At 43.0% G+C, this 19168-nt stretch overlaps 1 protein-coding gene and 1 long non-coding RNA gene across 4 annotated transcripts; one reads left to right on the top strand and one right to left on the bottom strand.

Moving 5' to 3' along the window:
* Positions 1–4641: 4641 nt before the first annotated feature.
* LOC135572818 (beta-2-microglobulin-like) lies at positions 4642–18170 on the bottom strand. Of its 3 annotated transcripts, none has more exons than XM_065021246.1 (4): positions 18019–18170; positions 9262–9979; positions 6190–6226; positions 4642–5100 (listed from the first exon to the last, which is right to left on the bottom strand). In XM_065021246.1, exons 1-2 carry the CDS (start codon positions 18080–18082, stop codon positions 9690–9692), a joined length of 354 nt encoding a protein of 117 aa, XP_064877318.1. In that variant the 5' UTR covers positions 18083–18170; the 3' UTR covers positions 4642–5100; positions 6190–6226; positions 9262–9689. The 3 variants fall into 3 exon arrangements, with proteins under 3 accessions (XP_064877318.1, XP_064877319.1, XP_064877317.1); XM_065021247.1 differs by having other exon boundaries at positions 4642–4888; XM_065021245.1 differs by having other exon boundaries at positions 4642–6226.
* Positions 9973–15668, top strand: LOC135572819 (uncharacterized). Its single transcript, XR_010464495.1, has 4 exons — positions 9973–11276; positions 11357–11479; positions 11868–11942; positions 12081–15668. It is a non-coding gene; the product is annotated as an uncharacterized LOC135572819 (long non-coding RNA).
* Positions 18171–19168: the final 998 nt, after the last annotated feature.

The raw sequence follows: 19168 nt of genomic DNA, 5'->3' as shown, positions 1-19168 counted from the left end.
CATAACCCAGGACCTACTGTATAGATTAACACATTACATAGCCCAGGTCCTACTGTATAGGTTGACACATTACATAGCCCAGGTCCTACTGTATAGATTAACACATTACATAGCCCAGGACCTACTGTATAGATTAACACATTACATAGCCCAGGTCCTACTGTATAGGTTGACACATTACATAGCCCAGGTCCTACTGTATAGGTTAACACATTACATAGCCCAGGTCCTACTGTATAGATTAACACATTACATAGCCCAGGTCCTACTGTATAGATTAACACATTACATAGCCCAGGTCCTACTGTATAGATTAACACATTACATAGCCCAGGACCTACTGTATAGATTAACTCATTACATAACCCAGGTCCTACTGTATAGATTAACACATTACATAGCCCAGGACCTACTGTATAGATTAACTCATTACATAACCCAGGTCCTACTGTATAGGTTGACACATTATAAGCCTGGCTGCAATTAGGGTGTTTCTCCTCTGGTGCAGATTTACAATCCCACAGATATGAGCTTCATTACTTACACACATCAAATACCACACAAATCAAGCACTGGTCAAATAAAATACAATTTAAGTTCAATGATCAGTCACAATGTGCAGAGAGTCATTACAGATTTCACCTGCAGTGTTTGGACGGGACAGTGTTGTGGAGATGATTTAGACAGGACAGTGTTGTGGAGATGATTGACAGGACAGTGTTGTGGAGATGATGGACAGGACAGTGTTGTGGAGATGATTGACAGGACAGTGTTGTGGAGATGATGGACAGGACAGTGTTGTGGAGATGATTGACAGGACAGTGTTGTGGAGATGATTGACAGGACAGTGTTGTGGAGATGATTGACAGGACAGTGTTGTGGAGATGATTGACAGGACAGTGTTGTGGAGATGATTGACAGGACAGTGTTGTGAAGATGATTCCCAGGGATGTCCGGAGTGGAGATTCTCGGAGGCTGGTGTATTCTGTGGTTGTCAACAACAACAACAACATCAACAAGAAGTCATTCATCTGATCCACATTTCATTTCCACAATGGTTCATGCTTACTTCAGTAAAGAGTATATATTACACAGTATGCAGTACTAGGGCTGGGCAATATACCATATTTGACTATACACCGGTATTGATGCATGGACCAGTTTGGGTTTTTACTTCACCTTCTATAAAAGGTATTTCAATGTTAGGTTTGTTAAATTACACGCTACTCCGCTGTGTATAACATCCGTTTTTATAGTTTACTCTGCTACTTGAGTCATCTCTCTCCTCCACACAGATCTAGCCCCGCCCCCTGTCACTCAGGGAGCTATGTTTCAGATCTAGCCCCGCCCCCTGTCACTCGGGGAGCGATGTTTCAGATCTAGCCCCGCCCCCTGTCACTCGGGGAGCGATGTTTCAGATCTAGCCCCGCCTCCTGTCACTCAGGGAGCGATGTTTCAGATCTAGCCCCGCCCCCTGTCACTCGGGGAGCGATGTTTCAGATCTAGCCCCGCCCCCTGTCACTCGGGGAGCGATGTTTCAGATCTAGCCCCGCCCCCTGTCACTCGGGGAGCGATGTTTCAGATCTAGCCCCGCCCCCTGTCACTCTGGGAGCGATGTTTTGCTCGACCAGGAGGAGACCACCACTTCACACACTAGTCTTGTGTTCAAGACTTTGATGACAACTATGCAGCTGTTCTATAACTTTTCATTCATTGTCATGTCAAACAACACCGTAGGATGCCAAACAACACCGTAGGATGCCAAACAACACCGTAGGATGTCAAACAACACCTTAGGATACCGAACAACACCGTAGGATGTCAAACAACACCTTAGGATACCGAACAACACCGTAGGATGTCAAACAACACCGTAGGATGTCAAACACCGTAGGATGTCAAACAACACCGTAGGATGCCAAACAACACCGTAGGATGCCAAACAACACCGTAGGATGTCAAACACCGTAGAATGTCAAACAGATGTCGAACAACACCGTAGGATGTCGAACAACACCGTAGGATGTCAAACACCGTAGGATGTCGAACAACACCGTAGGATGTCAAACAACACCGTAGGATGTCAAACACCGTAGGATGCCAAACACCGTAGGATGTCAAACAACACCGTAGGATGTCAAACAACACCGTAGGATGTCAAACACCGTAGGATGCCGAACAACACCGTAGGATGTCGAACAACACCGTAGGATGTCAAACACCGTAGGATGTCGAACAACACCGTAGGATGCCAAACAACACCGTAGGATGTCGAACAACACCGTAGGATGTCAAACACCGTAGGATTTCGAACAACACCTTAGGATGTCAAACACTTTAGGATGCCGAACAACACCGTAGGATGTCAAACAACACCGTAGGATGTCAAACACCGTAGGATGTCAAACAACACCGTAGGATGTCAAACAACACTAGTATGTCAAACAACACCGTAGGATCCCGAACAACGCCGTAGGATATCAAACAACACCGTAGGATGCCGAACAACACCGTAGGATGTCGAACAACACCGTAGGATTTCGAACAACACCGTAGGATGTCAAACACTGTAGGATGTCAAACAACACTAGTATGTCAAACAACACCGTAGGATGTCAAACAACACCGTAGGATTTCGAACAACACCGTAGGATGTCAAACAACACCGTAGGATGTCAAACAACACCTTAGGATGCCGAACAACACCGTAGGATGTCAAACAACACCGTAGGATGTCGAACAACACCGTAGGATGTCGAACAACACCGTAGGATGTCAAACAACACCGTAGGATGTCAAACAACACCGTAGGATGCCAAACAACACCGTAGGATGCCAAACAACACCGTAGGATGTCAATCACCGTAGGATGTCAAACAACACTGTAGGATGCCGAACAACACCGTAGGATGTCAAACAACACCGTAGGATGCCGAACAACACCGTAGGATGCCAAACAACACCGTAGGATGTCAAACAACACCGTAGGATGCCAAACAACACCGTAGGATGTCAATCACCGTAGGATGCCAAACAACACCGTAGGATGCCAAACAACACCGTAAATTGTCAAACAACACCGTAGGATGCCAAACAACACCGTAGGATGTCAATCACCGTAGGATGCCAAACAACACCGTAGGATGCCAAACAACACCGTAGGATGTCAAACAACACCGTAGGATGCCAAACAACACCGTAGGATGTCAATCACCGTAGGATGCCAAACAACACCGTAGGATGTCAATCACCGTAGGATGTCAAACAACACCGTAGGATGTCAAACACCGTAGGATGTCAAACAACACCGTAGGATGTCAATCACCGTAGGATGTCAAACAACACCGTAGGATGTCAATCACCGTAGGATGTCAAACAACACCGTAGGATGTCAATCACCGTAGGATGTCAAACAACACCGTAGGATGCCAAACAACACCGTAGGATGCCAAACAACACCGTAGGATGTCAATCACCGTAGGATGTCAAACAACACTGTAGGATGCCGAACAACACCGTAGGATGTCAAACAACACCGTAGGATGCCGAACAACACCGTAGGATGCCAAACAACACCGTAGGATGTCAATCACCGTAGGATGCCAAACAACACCGTAGGATGTCAATCACCGTAGGATGCCAAACAACACCGTAGGATGTCAATCACCGTAGGATGTCAAACAACACCGTAGGATGTCAATCACCGTAGGATGTCAAACAACACCGTAGGATGCCAAACAACACCGTAGGATGCCAAACAACACCGTAGGATGTCAATCACCGTAGGATGCCGAACAACACCGTAGGATGTCAAACAACACCGTAGGATGCCGAACAACACCGTAGGATGTCAAACAACACTGTAGGATGCCGAACAACACCGTAGGATGTCAAACAACACCGTAGGATGCCAAACAACACCGTAGGATGTCAAACAACACCGTAGGATGCCAAACAACACTGTATTCAAAGTGCCCACTATTATATTCTAACTATAGAATTAGAATATTCATTCTATTTCCATGATTCTAACAGTTTTGTGTTTTGATCTAAATCGCAATTGCAATATTTGGTTAAAAAAAAACACGGCTGCGATTGTTTGCCCATATCGTGCTGCCCTATTGTGGCAGTGTGGAAATTATCTCAAATTGAGTGCAGGAAATGCAGAAACTTATGAACATGCTAAAGATGGTTATTTTTGTTTGAACTTTTATTGAACAGTTTATTAAACCAATCAGAATGGAGAATGGCCCCATTGAAATAATTTAGAGTGTATGTGTTGCCACCCTATGGATGGGCATTTGAAATGATTTCACTTATTCAAATAATATCATGCTTTCTTTTCAGCTATCCAGATTGCGGTTCTTAGGGTGCTATTCAGATGTGTGTTTTCGGCTAACAGTAGCCTAGGCTAACAGCAACAGTGTTTGGGCTAACAGTATCCTAGGCTAACAGCAACAGTGTTTGGGCTAACAGTAGCCTCGGCTAACAGCAACAGTGTTTGGCTAACAGTAGCCTCGGCTAACAGCAACAGTGTTTGGGCTAACAGTAGCCTCGGCTAACAGCAACAGTGTTTGGCTAATGTTAGAGTTGCGTAAATTCAAATCTGGTATCAGGATAAATATAACAATGAGTCACCGATTTTATACTATGTATTTTTTATTAGCTAAGTAATAAATGGCAAATGCAACTTTCGTATATACGGGCTCACTGTAATACCACGCAGGGCAGAACAGGGAACTGACAAGACGTATGTAAAACAGTATTCTTTATACTGTGATAGACAGTTCCAACCCGTCTGTTGGCCTATCACAGTAGAGACTGGGCGTGGTTTAAACTTGCTCAGCCTATTGCAGGCGCTCAGGCGGGTCCCCGCCTCTTGGCGCTTCTGTTGATAGATGTAAATGTTGCTTGTGAAGAACATCCAGGCTCTCATGCTCCATACCGTTATCTCGCACCTGGCTCCTGTTATCTAACAAAAGACCGCTTGTTCTCGCAACACCCCGCTCTGAATGTGCCCCCCTCCCAACTCATTGAACAGTTCCTGTCTTCATGCTACTCTGTATTTTTCCATCATGAGAAAGTCCCATGGCCCTGAAACTGTTAACAATGTTTCAAGTCAGCTAGGTTGCATAACACATACATACATCCACACAAGCCAACAGCAGATAATATTCAATCATATATATGGTAATGGCTATAATGTAAAATACAGGATCCAACACTAACAATAGCCTCAGCTAACAGCAACAGTGTTTGGCTAACAGTAGCCTAGGCTAACAGCAACAGTGTTTGGCTAACAGTAGCCTAGGCTAACAGCAGCAGTGTTTGTCTAACAGTAGCCTAGGCTAACAGCAACAGTGTTTGTCTAACAGTAGCCTAGGCTAACAGTAGCCTAGGCTAACAGCAACAGTGTTTGGCTAACAGTAGCCTAGGCTAACAGCAACAGTGTTTGGCTAACAGTAGCCTCGGCTAACAGCAACAGTGTTTGGCTAACAGTAGCCTAGGCTAACAGTAACAGTGTTTGGGCTAACAGTATCCTCGGCTAACAGTAACAGTGTTTGTCTAACAGTAACAGTGTTTGGGCTAGCAGTAGCCTAGGCTAACAGCAACAGTGTTTGTCTAACAGTAACAGTGTTTGGGCTAGCAGTAGCCTAGGCTAACAGTAACAGTGTTTGGGCTAACAGTAGCCTAGGCTAACAGTAACAGTGTTTGGGCTAACAGTAGCCTAGGCTAACAGTAACAGTGAAAGAAGTCATAGAACTGATTGATTCTGACAGACCCTCCGTTGGTGCTGTAGGCTCACCGTTATTAGAAGTAGGGAAGACAGCATACCATTGTCAGGGCTGACCAGAGGGCTAAATGCTCTGATAGTAAAACACCTGTTCATGTAAAATGCAAAACCCCGATAGTCCATGAGAGAAACATTAGCTTGAAGATAAAAAACAATGACTTTGTCCTCAGAGCTGTAGGTTACATTTAAAGTGCACAACTTTAAACAATGTGCTGTCAACAATGTAACATGTTCATTAAATGTATTGTTAAATATCTCCCAGCCCTACCATATTGTCCAGCCCTATTCAGTTCTCTACAGTATTACAATAACCACCAATTGTTAGTGACCAAAGCTAAAGAGCTGCCATCTAAATAGACTGTTTCTCTACGAATGAAATGATCAGACATACACACCTGCAGCGATGAACACCGAAGCCTTACATATCTGATTCTGTAGAGGAAATAGGAAAAGTTGGTTTCTGTCAGTCAATGGCATATTATGATTAACTCTCTCTCACACGCACGCACGCACGCACGCACACACACACACGCACACACACACACACACACACTGAAGTCAGATTCTGAAATAGAACTTAGCAACGTGTGTATGTGTGGGACTCTGCAGCTGTACTTTAACTACTAACTATACTAGTAACTCATCCCAGGTGTACTCCTCTAACTACTAACTATACTAGTAGCTCAACCCAGGTGTACTCCTCTAACTACACTAGTAACTCACCCCAGGTGTACTCCTCTAACTACACTAGTAACTCATCCCAGGTGTACTCCTCTAACTACTAACTATACTAGTAACTCACCCCAGGTGTACTCCTCTAACTACTAACTATACTAGTAACTCACCCCAGGTGTACTCCTCTAACTATACTAGTAACTCACCCCAGGTGTACTCCTCTAACTATACTAGTAGCTCAACCCAGGTGTACTCCTCTAACTACACTAGTAACTCACCCCAGGTGTACTCCTCTAACTACACTAGTAACTCACCCCAGGTGTACTCCTCTAACTACACTAGTAACTCACCCCAGGTGTACTCCTCTAACTATACTAGTAGCTCAACCCAGGTGTACTCCTCTAACTACACTAGTAACTCACCCCAGGTGTACTCCTCTAACTATACTAGTAACTCACCCCAGGTGTACTCCTCTAACTACACTAGTAACTCACCCCAGGTGTACTCCTCTAACTACACTAGTAACTCACCCCAGGTGTACTCCTCTAACTACACTAGTAACTCACCCCAGGTGTACTCCTCTAACTATACTAGTAGCTCAACCCAGGTGTACTCCTCTAACTACACTAGTAACTCACCCCAGGTGTACTCCTCTAACTACACTAGTAACTCACCCCAGGTGTACTCCTCTAACTACACTAGTAACTCACCCCAGGTGTACTCCTCTAACTATACTAGTAGCTCAACCCAGGTGTACTCCTCTAACTACACTAGTAACTCACCCCAGGTGTACTCCTCTAACTATACTAGTAGCTCAACCCAGGTGTACTCCTCTAACTACACTAGTAACTCACCCCAGGTGTACTCCTCTAACTACACTAGTAACTCATCCCAGGTGTACTCCTCTAACTATACTAGTAACTCATCCCAGGTGTACTCCTCTAACTACTAACTATACTAGTAACTCACCCCAGGTGTACTCCTCTAACTATACTAGTAACTCACCCCAGGTGTACTCCTCTAACTATACTAGTAGCTCAACCCAGGTGTACTCCTCTAACTACACTAGTAACTCACCCCAGGTGTACTCCTCTAACTACACTAGTAACTCACCCCAGGTGTACTCCTCTAACTACACTAGTAACTCACCCCAGGTGTACTCCTCTAACTATACTAGTAGCTCAACCCAGGTGTACTCCTCTAACTACACTAGTAACTCACCCCAGGTGTACTCCTCTAACTACACTAGTAACTCACCCCAGGTGTACTCCTCTAACTACTAACTATACTAGTAACTCATCCCAGGTGTACTCCTCTAACTACTAACTATACTAGTAACTCACCCCAGGTGTACTCCTCTAACTACTAACTATACTAGTAACTCACCCCAGGTGTACTCCTCTAACTACTAACTATACTAGTAACTCACCCCAGGTGTACTCCTCTAACTACACTAGTAACTCACCCCAGGTGTACTCCTCTAACTACTAACTATACTAGTAACTCACCCCAGGTGTACTCCTCTAACTATACTAGTAACTCACCCCAGGTGTACTCCTCTAACTACTAACTATACTAGTAACTCACCCCAGGTGTACTCCTCTAACTATACTAGTAACTCACCCCAGGTGTACTCCTCCAACTACACTAGTAACTCACCCCAGGTGTACTCCTCTAACTACTAACTATACTAGTAACTCATCCCAGGTGTACTCCTCTAACTACTAACTATACTAGTAACTCACCCCAGGTGTACTCCTCTAACTACTAACTATACTAGTAACTCACCCCAGGTGTACTCCTCTAACTACACTAGTGACTCACCCCAGGTGTACTCCTCTAACTACACTAGTAACTCACCCCAGGTGTACTCCTCTAACTACACTAGTGACTCACCCCAGGTGTACTCCTCTAACTACACTAGTAACTCACCCCAGGTGTACTCCTCTAACTACACTAGTAACTCACCCCAGGTGTACTCCTCTAACTACACTAGTAGCTCACCCCAGGTGTACTCCTCTAACTACTAACTATACTAGTAACTCACCCCAGGTGTACTCCTCTAATTATTCTAGTAACTCACCCCAGGTGTACTCCTCTAATTATTCTAGTAACTCACCCCAGGTGTACTCCTCTAACTACACTAGTAACTCACCCCAGGTGTACTCATCTAACTATACTCGTAACTCACCCCAGGTGTACTCATCTAACTACACTAGTAACTCACCCCAGGTGTACTCCTCTAACTACTAACTATACTAGTAACTCACCCCAGGTGTACTCCTCTAACTACACTAGTAACTCACCCCAGGTGTACTCCTCTAACTACACTAGTAACTCACCCCAGGTGTACTCCTCTAACTACACTAGTAACTCACCCCAGGTGTACTCCTCTAACTACTAACTATACCAGTAACTCACCCCAGGTGTACTCCTCTAACTACATTAGTAACTCACCCCAGGTGTAGGTCTTCAGATTCTTCAGGTGGCGGACTCTGCAGGTGTGCTCCTCTAACTACACTAGTAACTCACCCCAGGTGTACTCCTCTAACTACACTAGTAACTCACCCCAGGTGTACTCCTCTTAACTACACTAGTAACTCACCCCAGGTGTACTCCTCTAACTACACTAGTAACTCACCCCAGGTGTACTCCTCTAACTACACTAGTAACTCACCCCAGGTGTACTCCTCTAACTACTAACTATACTAGTAACTCACCCCAGGTGTACTCCTCTAACTACACTAGTAACTCACCCCAGGTGTACTCCTCTAACTACACTAGTAACTCACCCCAGGTGTAGGTCTTCAGATTCTTCAGGTGACGGACTCTGCAGGTGTACTCCTCTAACTACACTAGTAACTCACCCCAGGTGTACTCCTCTAACTACTAACTATACTAGTAACTCACCCCAGGTGTACTCCTCTAACTACACTAGTAACTCACCCCAGGTGTACTCCTCTAACTACACTAGTAACTCTCCCCAGGTGTACTCCTCTAACTACACTAGTAACTCACCCCAGGTGTACTCCTCTAACTACACTAGTAACTCACCCCAGGTGTACTCCTCTAACTATACTAGTAACTCACCCCAGGTGTACTCCTCTAACTACACTAGTAACTCACCCCAGGTGTAGGTCTTCAGATTCTTCAGGTGACGGACTCTGCAGGTGTACTCCTCTAACTACACTAGTAACTCACCCCAGGTGTACTCCTCTAACTACACTAGTAACTCACCCCAGGTGTAGGTCTTCAGATTCTTCAGGTGACGGACTCTGCAGGTGTACTCCTCTCCGCTGGCTGGTGTGAATCCAACACTCTTGGTGAGGTGGAACTGCCATCCCTGTTCGAAGGCCAGGTCTGTCTGCTTGGCGTCGGGGATCTCCACGCCGTTCTTCAGGAGCTGGATGCTGATGTCAGGGGGGTGGAAGCCACTCACGTGACAGATCAGGGTGTTGTCCTTCCCATGTTGCCCTGGGTTACGGCTGTACACCTGCACCTTGGGGGGAGCTACAGGTGGAAGAGGGAATGCTACAGTCACAGGTCACATGATTTTACATGAATTTTTCAACATTCTAAATTTCAATATCTCCTTGGTCATGTGACCTACTGACTTCAAACAAGGTTCAGAATGTCCACCGACTACTCTTCTATATTGCACGCCCTTTAGTTTGTCCATTTTCATCTCACATGATTTTACATGATCTTTTCCAAATTTAAAATGTCAATAGCTCCCTGGTCATGTGACCCAACTGACTTCAAACAAGGTTCAGAATGTCCTCTGACTATACCTTCATATCTCACACCCTGATGTTTGTATACTTTTGTCTCACATGCTATTAGACTTAAATCTGTAAGCTCTTGCAGGCCTTCATTTTACACGGGTGTTTACAAAAATGTTTTTGAAGTTAAACAAAATGTTCCAACCTCCCAATAACTATCTTTCACCTGGACACTGAAAAGAGCCGCAAGTGGCTGTATGGCTCTGTCACTCTCAGACATGCGCAGAGCAGACCGAAAAGGGGAAGAGTAGCTCTTGACTTGAACCACAGGGGTTTCTCTGTAAATAGAGAGTAATCCTAAAGCCACAGACACACCCCTTGACTTTCAATTGGCACCCTTGACCTGTATGTATTCTCTCCTGATTGGTCCCTATGGTGCTTAGCCAATGGGAACTGCATCTCTCCTGATTGGTCTCTGTGGTGCTTAGCCAATTGGAACTCTGTTGCCAGCCCCATCATAAAGGTTTTTACACAGCCTGTCAGTCTGACTGACGTGCCAGAGGTACGAGGATACACCTCCTCCTTTGTATTTATGGGTAACAAATATTTCCAAACACTTTGGATCCTATTCTTGGACAGTTAGAAGACACAATGCATCAATGCAACAACATTTTTGGGTGGGGGATGAAACTGTCACTTCATATTTTTTTCTTAAAGTCTACAAACGCTCTACATTTATTCACTCTGTGATAGGGTTGGATCCTATATGCTATTTATTTATTTTTTGTCCTGTAAATAGTTCAGTGCCTATAATTTAGGCTGTGTGTAGAATGGGGCATGAAGGAAATGACCTCTACTAGATTATAGTGATAAGGAAAACAGCATACAAATGTGGCTTGTGTATTCATTTGCCTATAAACTAATCAGATTTCCATTACGTTTACAATTTAAAACAAGAGAATACTTCAAAATGAGAAGATCCTGCCATGGAAAAGACGACTGGCTGGACATAAAGTGTAAAGGAATGGAAATAACTCCCACCATGCAGCAGGACACCTTCAGCTGCTGGGGTCTTTGTAATGCAGGTTTGATAGTTATATTTTCAATAATGAATGGTTAGCTGTTATGTGACAATCAGGTCAAACACTCCATTTTATTTTTTTAGGTGTAGATGGCTAAAGGAAGTTGCACAGAACTTCCCTAACATCCCAAATTGATATAAAACCTTCACAAAAACACATGGAGCAACTGCAGAAAGAAATGGCTGAGGATATACTAAACATGTCTGGTATGTAATGACATTTAATTCAAAGTCAATGTAAATTCTTTATTTTTATGTAGTTGTGTGGGACAGCCATGGCTGGGACTGGCTGGGACAGTACATATGGCTGGGACAGTACATATGGCTGGGACTGGCTGGGACAGTACATATGGCTGGGACTGGCTGGGACAGTACATATGGCTGGGACAGTACATATGGCTGGGACAGTACATATGGCTGGGACTGGCTGGGACAGTACATATGGCTGGGACAGTACATATGGCTGGGACTGGCTGGGACAGTACATATGGCTGGGACTGGCTGGGACAGTACATATGGCTGGGACAGTACATATGGCTGGGACAGTACATATGGCTGGGACAGCCATGTGTTCAGTTCATGCCTATGATTTCAGAGTTCAAACAAAGCCAACAACTGCTTCATGTGTGCCACTGATAAAGAACCTGGATGTGGCCCCAAGACTGACTGGGTTAGTAACTTTAATTAACATGTTTATAATCTTTTGACAACAGTGACGGCAACTAAGACAATTTATAATATAACACAATGGACGGCTAATTCATCATTCATATTATTTATAACGTGTTTCACTTTGTTTGGTTTTTAGATGGAATGTTTTGCCAACGGTGGTTCCATGTGCTGTAACTAGGGAATGAAGATACGAGTTCAACAGAGGAAAGAACACAAACAGGAAGTGCAGTCTTTTGTTTTTAGATGGAATGTTTTGCCAACGGTGGTTCCGTGTGCTGTAACTAGGGATGAAGATACGAGTTCAACAGAGGAAAGAACACAAACAGGAAGTGCAGTCTTTTGTTTTTAGATGGAATGTTTTGCCAACGGTGGTTCCATGTGCTGTAACTAGGAATGAAGATACGAGTTCAACAGAGGACAGAACACAAACAGGAAGTGCAGTCTTTTGTTTTTAGATGGAATGTTTTGCCAACGGTGGTTCCGTGTGCTGTAACTAGGGATGAAGATACGAGTTCAACAGAGGAAAGAACACAAACAGGAAGTGCAGTCTTTTGTTTTTAGATGGAATGTTTTGCCAACGGTGGTTCCATGTGCTGTAACTAGGGAATGAAGATACGAGTTCAACAGAGGAAAGAACACAAACAGGAAGTGCAGTCTTTTGTTTTTAGATGGAATGTTTTGCCAACGGTGGTTCCATGTGCTGTAACTAGGGATGAAGATACGAGTTCAACAGAGGAAAGAACACAAACAGGAAGTGCAGTCTTTTGTTTTTAGATGGAATGTTTTGCCAACGGTGGTTCCATGTGCTGTAACTAGGGAATGAAGATACGAGTTCAACAGAGGAAAGAACACAAACAGGAAGTGCAGTCTTTTGTTTTTAGATGGAATGTTTTGCCAACGGTGGTTCCGTGTGCTGTAACTAGGAATGAAGATACGAGTTCAACAGAGGAAAGAACACAAACAGGAAGTGCAGTCTTTTGTTTTTAGATGGAATGTTTTGCCAACGGTGGTTCCGTGTGCTGTAACTAGGAATGAAGATACGAGTTCAACAGAGGAAAGAACACAAACAGGAAGTGCAGTCTTTTGTTTTTAGATGGAATGTTTTGCCAACGGTGGTTCCGTGTGCTGTAACTAGGAATGAAGATACGAGTTCAACAGAGGAAAGAACACAAACAGGAAGTGCAGTCTTTTGTTTTTAGATGGAATGTTTTGCCAACGGTGGTTCCGTGTGCTGTAACTAGGAATGAAGATACGAGTTCAACAGAGGAAAGAACACAAACAGGAAGTGCAGTCTTTTGTTTTTAGATGGAATGTTTTGCCAACGGTGGTTCCATGTGCTGTAACTAGGGAATGAAGATACGAGTTCAACAGAGGAAAGAACACAAACAGGAAGTGCAGTCTTTTGTTTTTAGATGGAATGTTTTGCCAACGGTGGTTCCGTGTGCTGTAACTAGGAATGAAGATACGAGTTCAACAGAGGAAAGAACACAAACAGGAAGTGCAGTCTTTTGTTTTTAGATGGAATGTTTTGCCAACGGTGGTTCCGTGTGCTGTAACTAGGAATGAAGATACGAGTTCAACAGAGGAAAGAACACAAACAGGAAGTGCAGTCTTTTGTTTTTAGATGGAATGTTTTGCCAACGGTGGTTCCGTGTGCTGTAACTAGGAATGAAGATACGAGTTCAACAGAGGAAAGAACACAAACAGGAAGTGCAGTCTTTTGTTTTTAGATGGAATGTTTTGCCAACGGTGGTTCCGTGTGCTGTAACTAGGAATGAAGATACGAGTTCAACAGAGGAAAGAACACAAACAGGAAGTGCAGTCTTTTGTTTTTAGATGGAATGTTTTGCCAACGGTGGTTCCGTGTGCTGTAACTAGGAATGAAGATACGAGTTCAACAGAGGACAGAACACAAACAGGAAGTGCAGTCTTTTGTTTTTAGATGGAATGTTTTGCCAACGGTGGTTCCGTGTGCTGTAACTAGGAATGAAGATACGAGTTCAACAGAGGAAAGAACACAAACAGGAAGTGCAGTCTTTTGTTTTTAGATGGAATGTTTTGCCAACGGTGGTTCCGTGTGCTGTAACTAGGAATGAAGATACGAGTTCAACAGAGGAAAGAACACAAACAGGATGTGCAGTCTTTTGTTTTTAGATGGAATGTTTTGCCAACGGTGGTTCCGTGTGCTGTAACTAGGAATGAAGATACGAGTTCAACAGAGGAAAGAACACAAACAGGAAGTGCAGTCTTTGTTGTTGAAAATGTCTGCTGTACCTCATCCACACTGAAGAGGCTCTGACATGTACATCAACCAGGGATAAAGAGAAAGTTAACCAGGGATAAAGAGGAAGTTAACACTGTGTAATGTACATCCACCAGGGATAAAGAGGAAGTCAACCAGGGATAAAGAGGAAGTTAACACTGTGTAATGTACATCAACCAGGGATAAAGAGGAAGTTAACACTGTGTAATGTACATCCACCAGGGATAAAGAGGAAGTTAACACTGTGTAATGTACATCAACCAGGGATAAAGAGGAAGTTAACACTGTGTAATGTACATCCACCAGGGATAAAGAGGAAGTTAACACTGTGTAATGTACATCAACCAGGGATAAAGAGGAAGTTAACCAGGGATAAAGAGGAAGTTAACACTGTGTAATGTACATCCACCAGGGATGAAGAGGAAGTCAACCAGGGATAAAGAGGAAGTTAACACTGTGTAATGTACATCCACCAGGGATAAAGAGGAAGTTAACACTGTGTAATGTACATCCACCAGGGATAAAGAGGAAGTTAACACTGTGTAATGTACATCCACCAGGGATAAAGAGGAAGTTAACACTGTGTAATGTACATCAACCAGGGATAAAGAGGAAGTTAACACTGTGTAATGTACATCCACCAGGGATAAAGAGGAAGTTAACACTGTGTAATGTACATCAACCAGGGATAAAGAGGAAGTCAACCAGGGATAAAGAGGAAGTTAACACTGTGTAATGTACATCCACCAGGGATAAAGAGGAAGTTAACACTGTGTAATGTACATCCACCAGGGATAAAGAGGAAGTTAACACTGTGTAATGTACATCAACCAGGGATAAAGAGGAAGTTAACACTGTGTAATGTACATCCACCAGGGATAAAGAGGAAGTTAACCAGGGATAAAGAGGAAGTTAACACTGTGTAATGTACATCCACCAGGGATAAAGAGGAAGTTAACCAGGGATAAAGAGGAAGTTAACACTGTGTAATGTACATCCACCAGGGATAAAGAGGAAGTTAACACTGTGTAATGTACATCCACCAGGGATAAAGAGGAAGTTAACACTGTGTAATGTACATCAACCAGGGATAAAGAGGAAGTTAACACTGTGTAATGTACATCCACCAGGGATAAAGAGGAAGTTAACACTGTGTAATGTACATCCACCAGGGATAAAGAGGAAGTTAACACTGTGTAATGTACATCAACCAGGGATAAAGAGGAAGTTAACACTGTGTAATGTACATCCACCAGGGATAAAGAGGAAGTTAACATTGTGTAATGTACATCAACCAGGGATAAAGAGAAAGTTAACGCCGCAAAACGTTTCTTACTTATTAGAAGTAAAACGTCTGTTGACATTATGAAAAAGATTTAAAGGTCTACAATTTCTGTTTAATTTGTCAACATTAAAAAAATAATAATTGATTTACTGGCCACCATTACTGTGGTTCCCTGTTCAGTATATGTATTGTCCAGTCTACCTCACTCTCCATCCCTGTTCAGTATATGTATTGTCCAGTCTACCTCACTCTCCATCCCTGTTCAGTATATGTATTGTCCAGTCTACCTCACCAGCTCACTCTCCATCCCTGTCCAGTCTACCTCACTCTCCATCTCTGTTCAGTATATGTATTGTCCAGTCTACCTCACTCTCCATCCCTGTCCAGTCTACCTCACCAGCTCACTCTCCATCCCTGTCCAGTATATATATTGACCAGTCTACCTCACTAGCTCACTCTCCATCCCTGTCCAGTATATGTATTGACCAGTCTACCTCACTAGCTCACTCTCCATCCCTGTCCAGTCTACCTCACTAGCTCACTCTCCATCCCTGTCCAGTCTACCTCACCAGCTCACTCTCCATCCCTGTCCAGTCTACCTCACCATCTCACTCTCCATCCCTGTCCAGTCTACCTCACCATCCCACTCTCCATCCCTGTCCAGTCTACCTCACCATCTCTGTCCAGTCTACCTCACCATCTCACTCTCCATCCCTGTCCAGTCTACCTCACCATCTCACTCTCCATCCCTGTCCAGTCTACCTCACCATCTCACTCTCCATCTCTGTCCAGTCTACCTCACCATCCCTGTCCAGTCTACCTCACCATCCCACTCTCCATCCCTGTCCAGTCTACCTCACCATCTCACTCTCCATCCCTGTCCAGTCTACCTCACTAGCTCACTCTCCATCCCTGTCCAGTCTACCTCACTAGCTCACTCTCCATCCCTGTCCAGTCTACCTCACTAGCTCACTCTCCATCCCTGTCCAGTCTACCTCACCATCTCACTCTCCATCCCTGTCCAGTCTACCTCACCATCTCACTCTCCATCCCTGTCCAGTCTACCTCACCATCTCACTCTCCATCCCTGCTTTGGATAAATAATAACATGACTCTTGTACTTTGCCTTTTTCCTTTATGGTTGATATTAACGACAAAAGGAGATATTATCTGTCTCTCTCCTATCGTGTACCGCTGTTAAATACTGTGGAAAAATAAAAAAAACAGGGAAAATAAGTACTTAAAAACTACAAATTACTATAGAATATAAGTACTTAAAAACAACCAATTACTATAGAATATAAGTACTTAAAAACAACCAATTACTATAGAATATAAGTACTTAAAAACAACCAATTACTATAGAATATAAGTACTTAAAAACAACCAATTACTATAGATAAATAATAAAGAAAAGGGTAAACACAACACTGGACTGAACCCCCTTATTGTCAAAATAATAATCATGTACAACAATATAGAAGATACATGACCAGAGGTTATGCAATATGGGTGTATATCTACTGCACGCTTCTTAGGGACCAAGGAGTTATTGCAATTTAAAACTATGAAAAATGTACGTTGCACCGTGTGATTATAGAGTACACAAACAAGAGTGTGCAATATAGAAGGGTAGTCAGTGGACATTCTGCACCTTGCTTGAAATCAGTTGGGTCACATGACCAAGGAGCTATTGACATTTGAAAGTTTGAAAAATTCATGTAAAATCATGTGAGATGAAAATGGACAAACTAAAGGGTGTGCAATATAGAAGAGTAGTTGGTGGACATTCTGAACCTTGTTTGAAGTCATTAGGTCACATGACCAAGGAGATATTGAAATTCAAATGTAAAAAAAGTTTGTACTTTGTTTACGCTCCCTAACTAACTAGGACTACAACATTTTGCTCACATTTCCACATGTTTATTAGCTTTGGAAAGCGAATTCATGTCAAAATCGTGAAAATAAGACCTGTGCAATGTTGTGCTGCAATTTTTTCCAACATCATGACACTTATTTGGAGTCTGTGGCTCAAGTGGTTTGAAAGCTATTGAGGTTTGAAAGCGCGAATATCCGTTGAATATCCAACTTCAAACTGTCTTTACCTCGGTAAACTATTATGACCCCTCTATGGAAAGGGGAGACTCTCACAAACACGTTTTGCACCTATTACCCCCCCATAGGTGTCATGACTCTTCAACACATACAAACGAATGGAAGTATGGAGGTAGTTTTGTGCCTACAAAAATAAGGGGTTAAATGATATATAGATATAAAAACAAACACTTCAAAACCTTACGATTTATTTTTAGACTTTTTTGCCATTTAAGAATATGTTATTCAATGCGTATATATGGGCACTAATAGTAAAACATCAAATTCAATATTGTATCAAGTAATAATAGCTGCCTAATACTTTGTTTATTGTTTCCTTAAAACAATGTTAAGGAAATATCTGTTTTCACGAAGGTGACAAAGACAATCCCTTCAATAATTATGACAAAGTGATAACTCTTAACCTCTTACATTCTTTTGCGTTTATGAACCCCAGGAAGACGCAGAAAGCGATCACGGACAAAACAGTTTTCATGATTTCTTTCCAAGGCTGAAAAAAAAATATAAAACTGCGACAAACAAAAAACTTTCCAGCCGGTGTCTGAAGAAAGCTAAATATATATTCTTCATGATATGAAGTGAAGCCGCACCCACTTCGATTAATGCGCCAATTGAAAATCGTACTTCACAGTTGCTATGCAGGCTTCACCTCTCGATGTTTCTCTAGGTTGATCCAGGGTCGTCGCTAGTTAATACAGCCACAAAGTCATAATTATGGCTAAACCCCACCCATTTCTCTGATTTTAAACCCAACCGTAACCACAGTTGCTATTAACTTTGTGCCTAACCTTAAATTGAGACCCGAAAGGTTACAGGGCTTAGAAGAGAAACAGCTTTTGTGAAATGAACGTGAGAATTGACTTTTCATAGCAGGTTAGGAGAATTTGGATAAGGGTTTGCTGAAATGCGAAAGAAGAAAAAACATGAATTTGACAAAAGCGGTATCCCTTCTAGCCATGGCAGTCTGTTACAAAGTTGACGCAATCTTCCTTTTACCAGTTACAATGCTGGACATGCATTGCATCGAGACAAAGTATGGTAATAAAGTATGGTGTATGTGTCACACCCTGACCATAGTTTGCTTTGTATGTTTCTATGTTTTGTTTGGTCAGGGTGTGATCTGAGTGGGCATTCTGTTATATGTCTAGTTTGTCTGTTTCTGTGTTTGGCCTGATATGGTTCTCAGAGGCAGGTGTTAGTCATTGTCTCTGATTGGGAACCATATTTAGGTAGCCTGGTTTGTGTTGGGTTTTGTGGGTGGTTGTCTCCTGTGTCAGTGTTTGTACCACACGGGACTGTTTAGAGTTTTCACGTTTTTGTAGTTTATTCATGTTTCATTATTAAAGAACCATGAATTATAACCACGCTGCATTTTGGTCCACTTCTCCTTCACCAGAAGAAAACCATTACAGTATGATCTGATGTCAACATTGTATCATCACCCATTATAATGCTGTAGACTACAGCTCTGCACACATTGCCTACCTGCCGTGGCAATGTGAGTAGCTTATTACAAGTACATTACCGATTGAATGATTAATATAACTTATCAAAACGGACT

The sequence above is a fragment of the Oncorhynchus nerka genome, linkage group LG8, assembly GCF_034236695.1.
Source record: "Oncorhynchus nerka isolate Pitt River linkage group LG8, Oner_Uvic_2.0, whole genome shotgun sequence".
Classification (NCBI taxonomy): domain Eukaryota; kingdom Metazoa; phylum Chordata; class Actinopteri; order Salmoniformes; family Salmonidae; genus Oncorhynchus; species Oncorhynchus nerka.
This window is presented reverse-complemented; position numbering and strand designations above follow the sequence as displayed.

Excerpts from the sequence above, each read along its gene's own strand:
- LOC135572818 (XM_065021245.1), bottom strand. The coding sequence starts at position 18,082 with ATGAAAACTGTTTTGTCCGTGATCGCTTTCTGCGTCTTCCTGGGGTTC. Across the intron at positions 9,980-18,018 it reads GTTCATAAACGCAAAAGAAT|CTCCCCCCAAGGTGCAGGTG; the intron begins GTAAGAGGTTAA and ends TTCCACCTGTAG.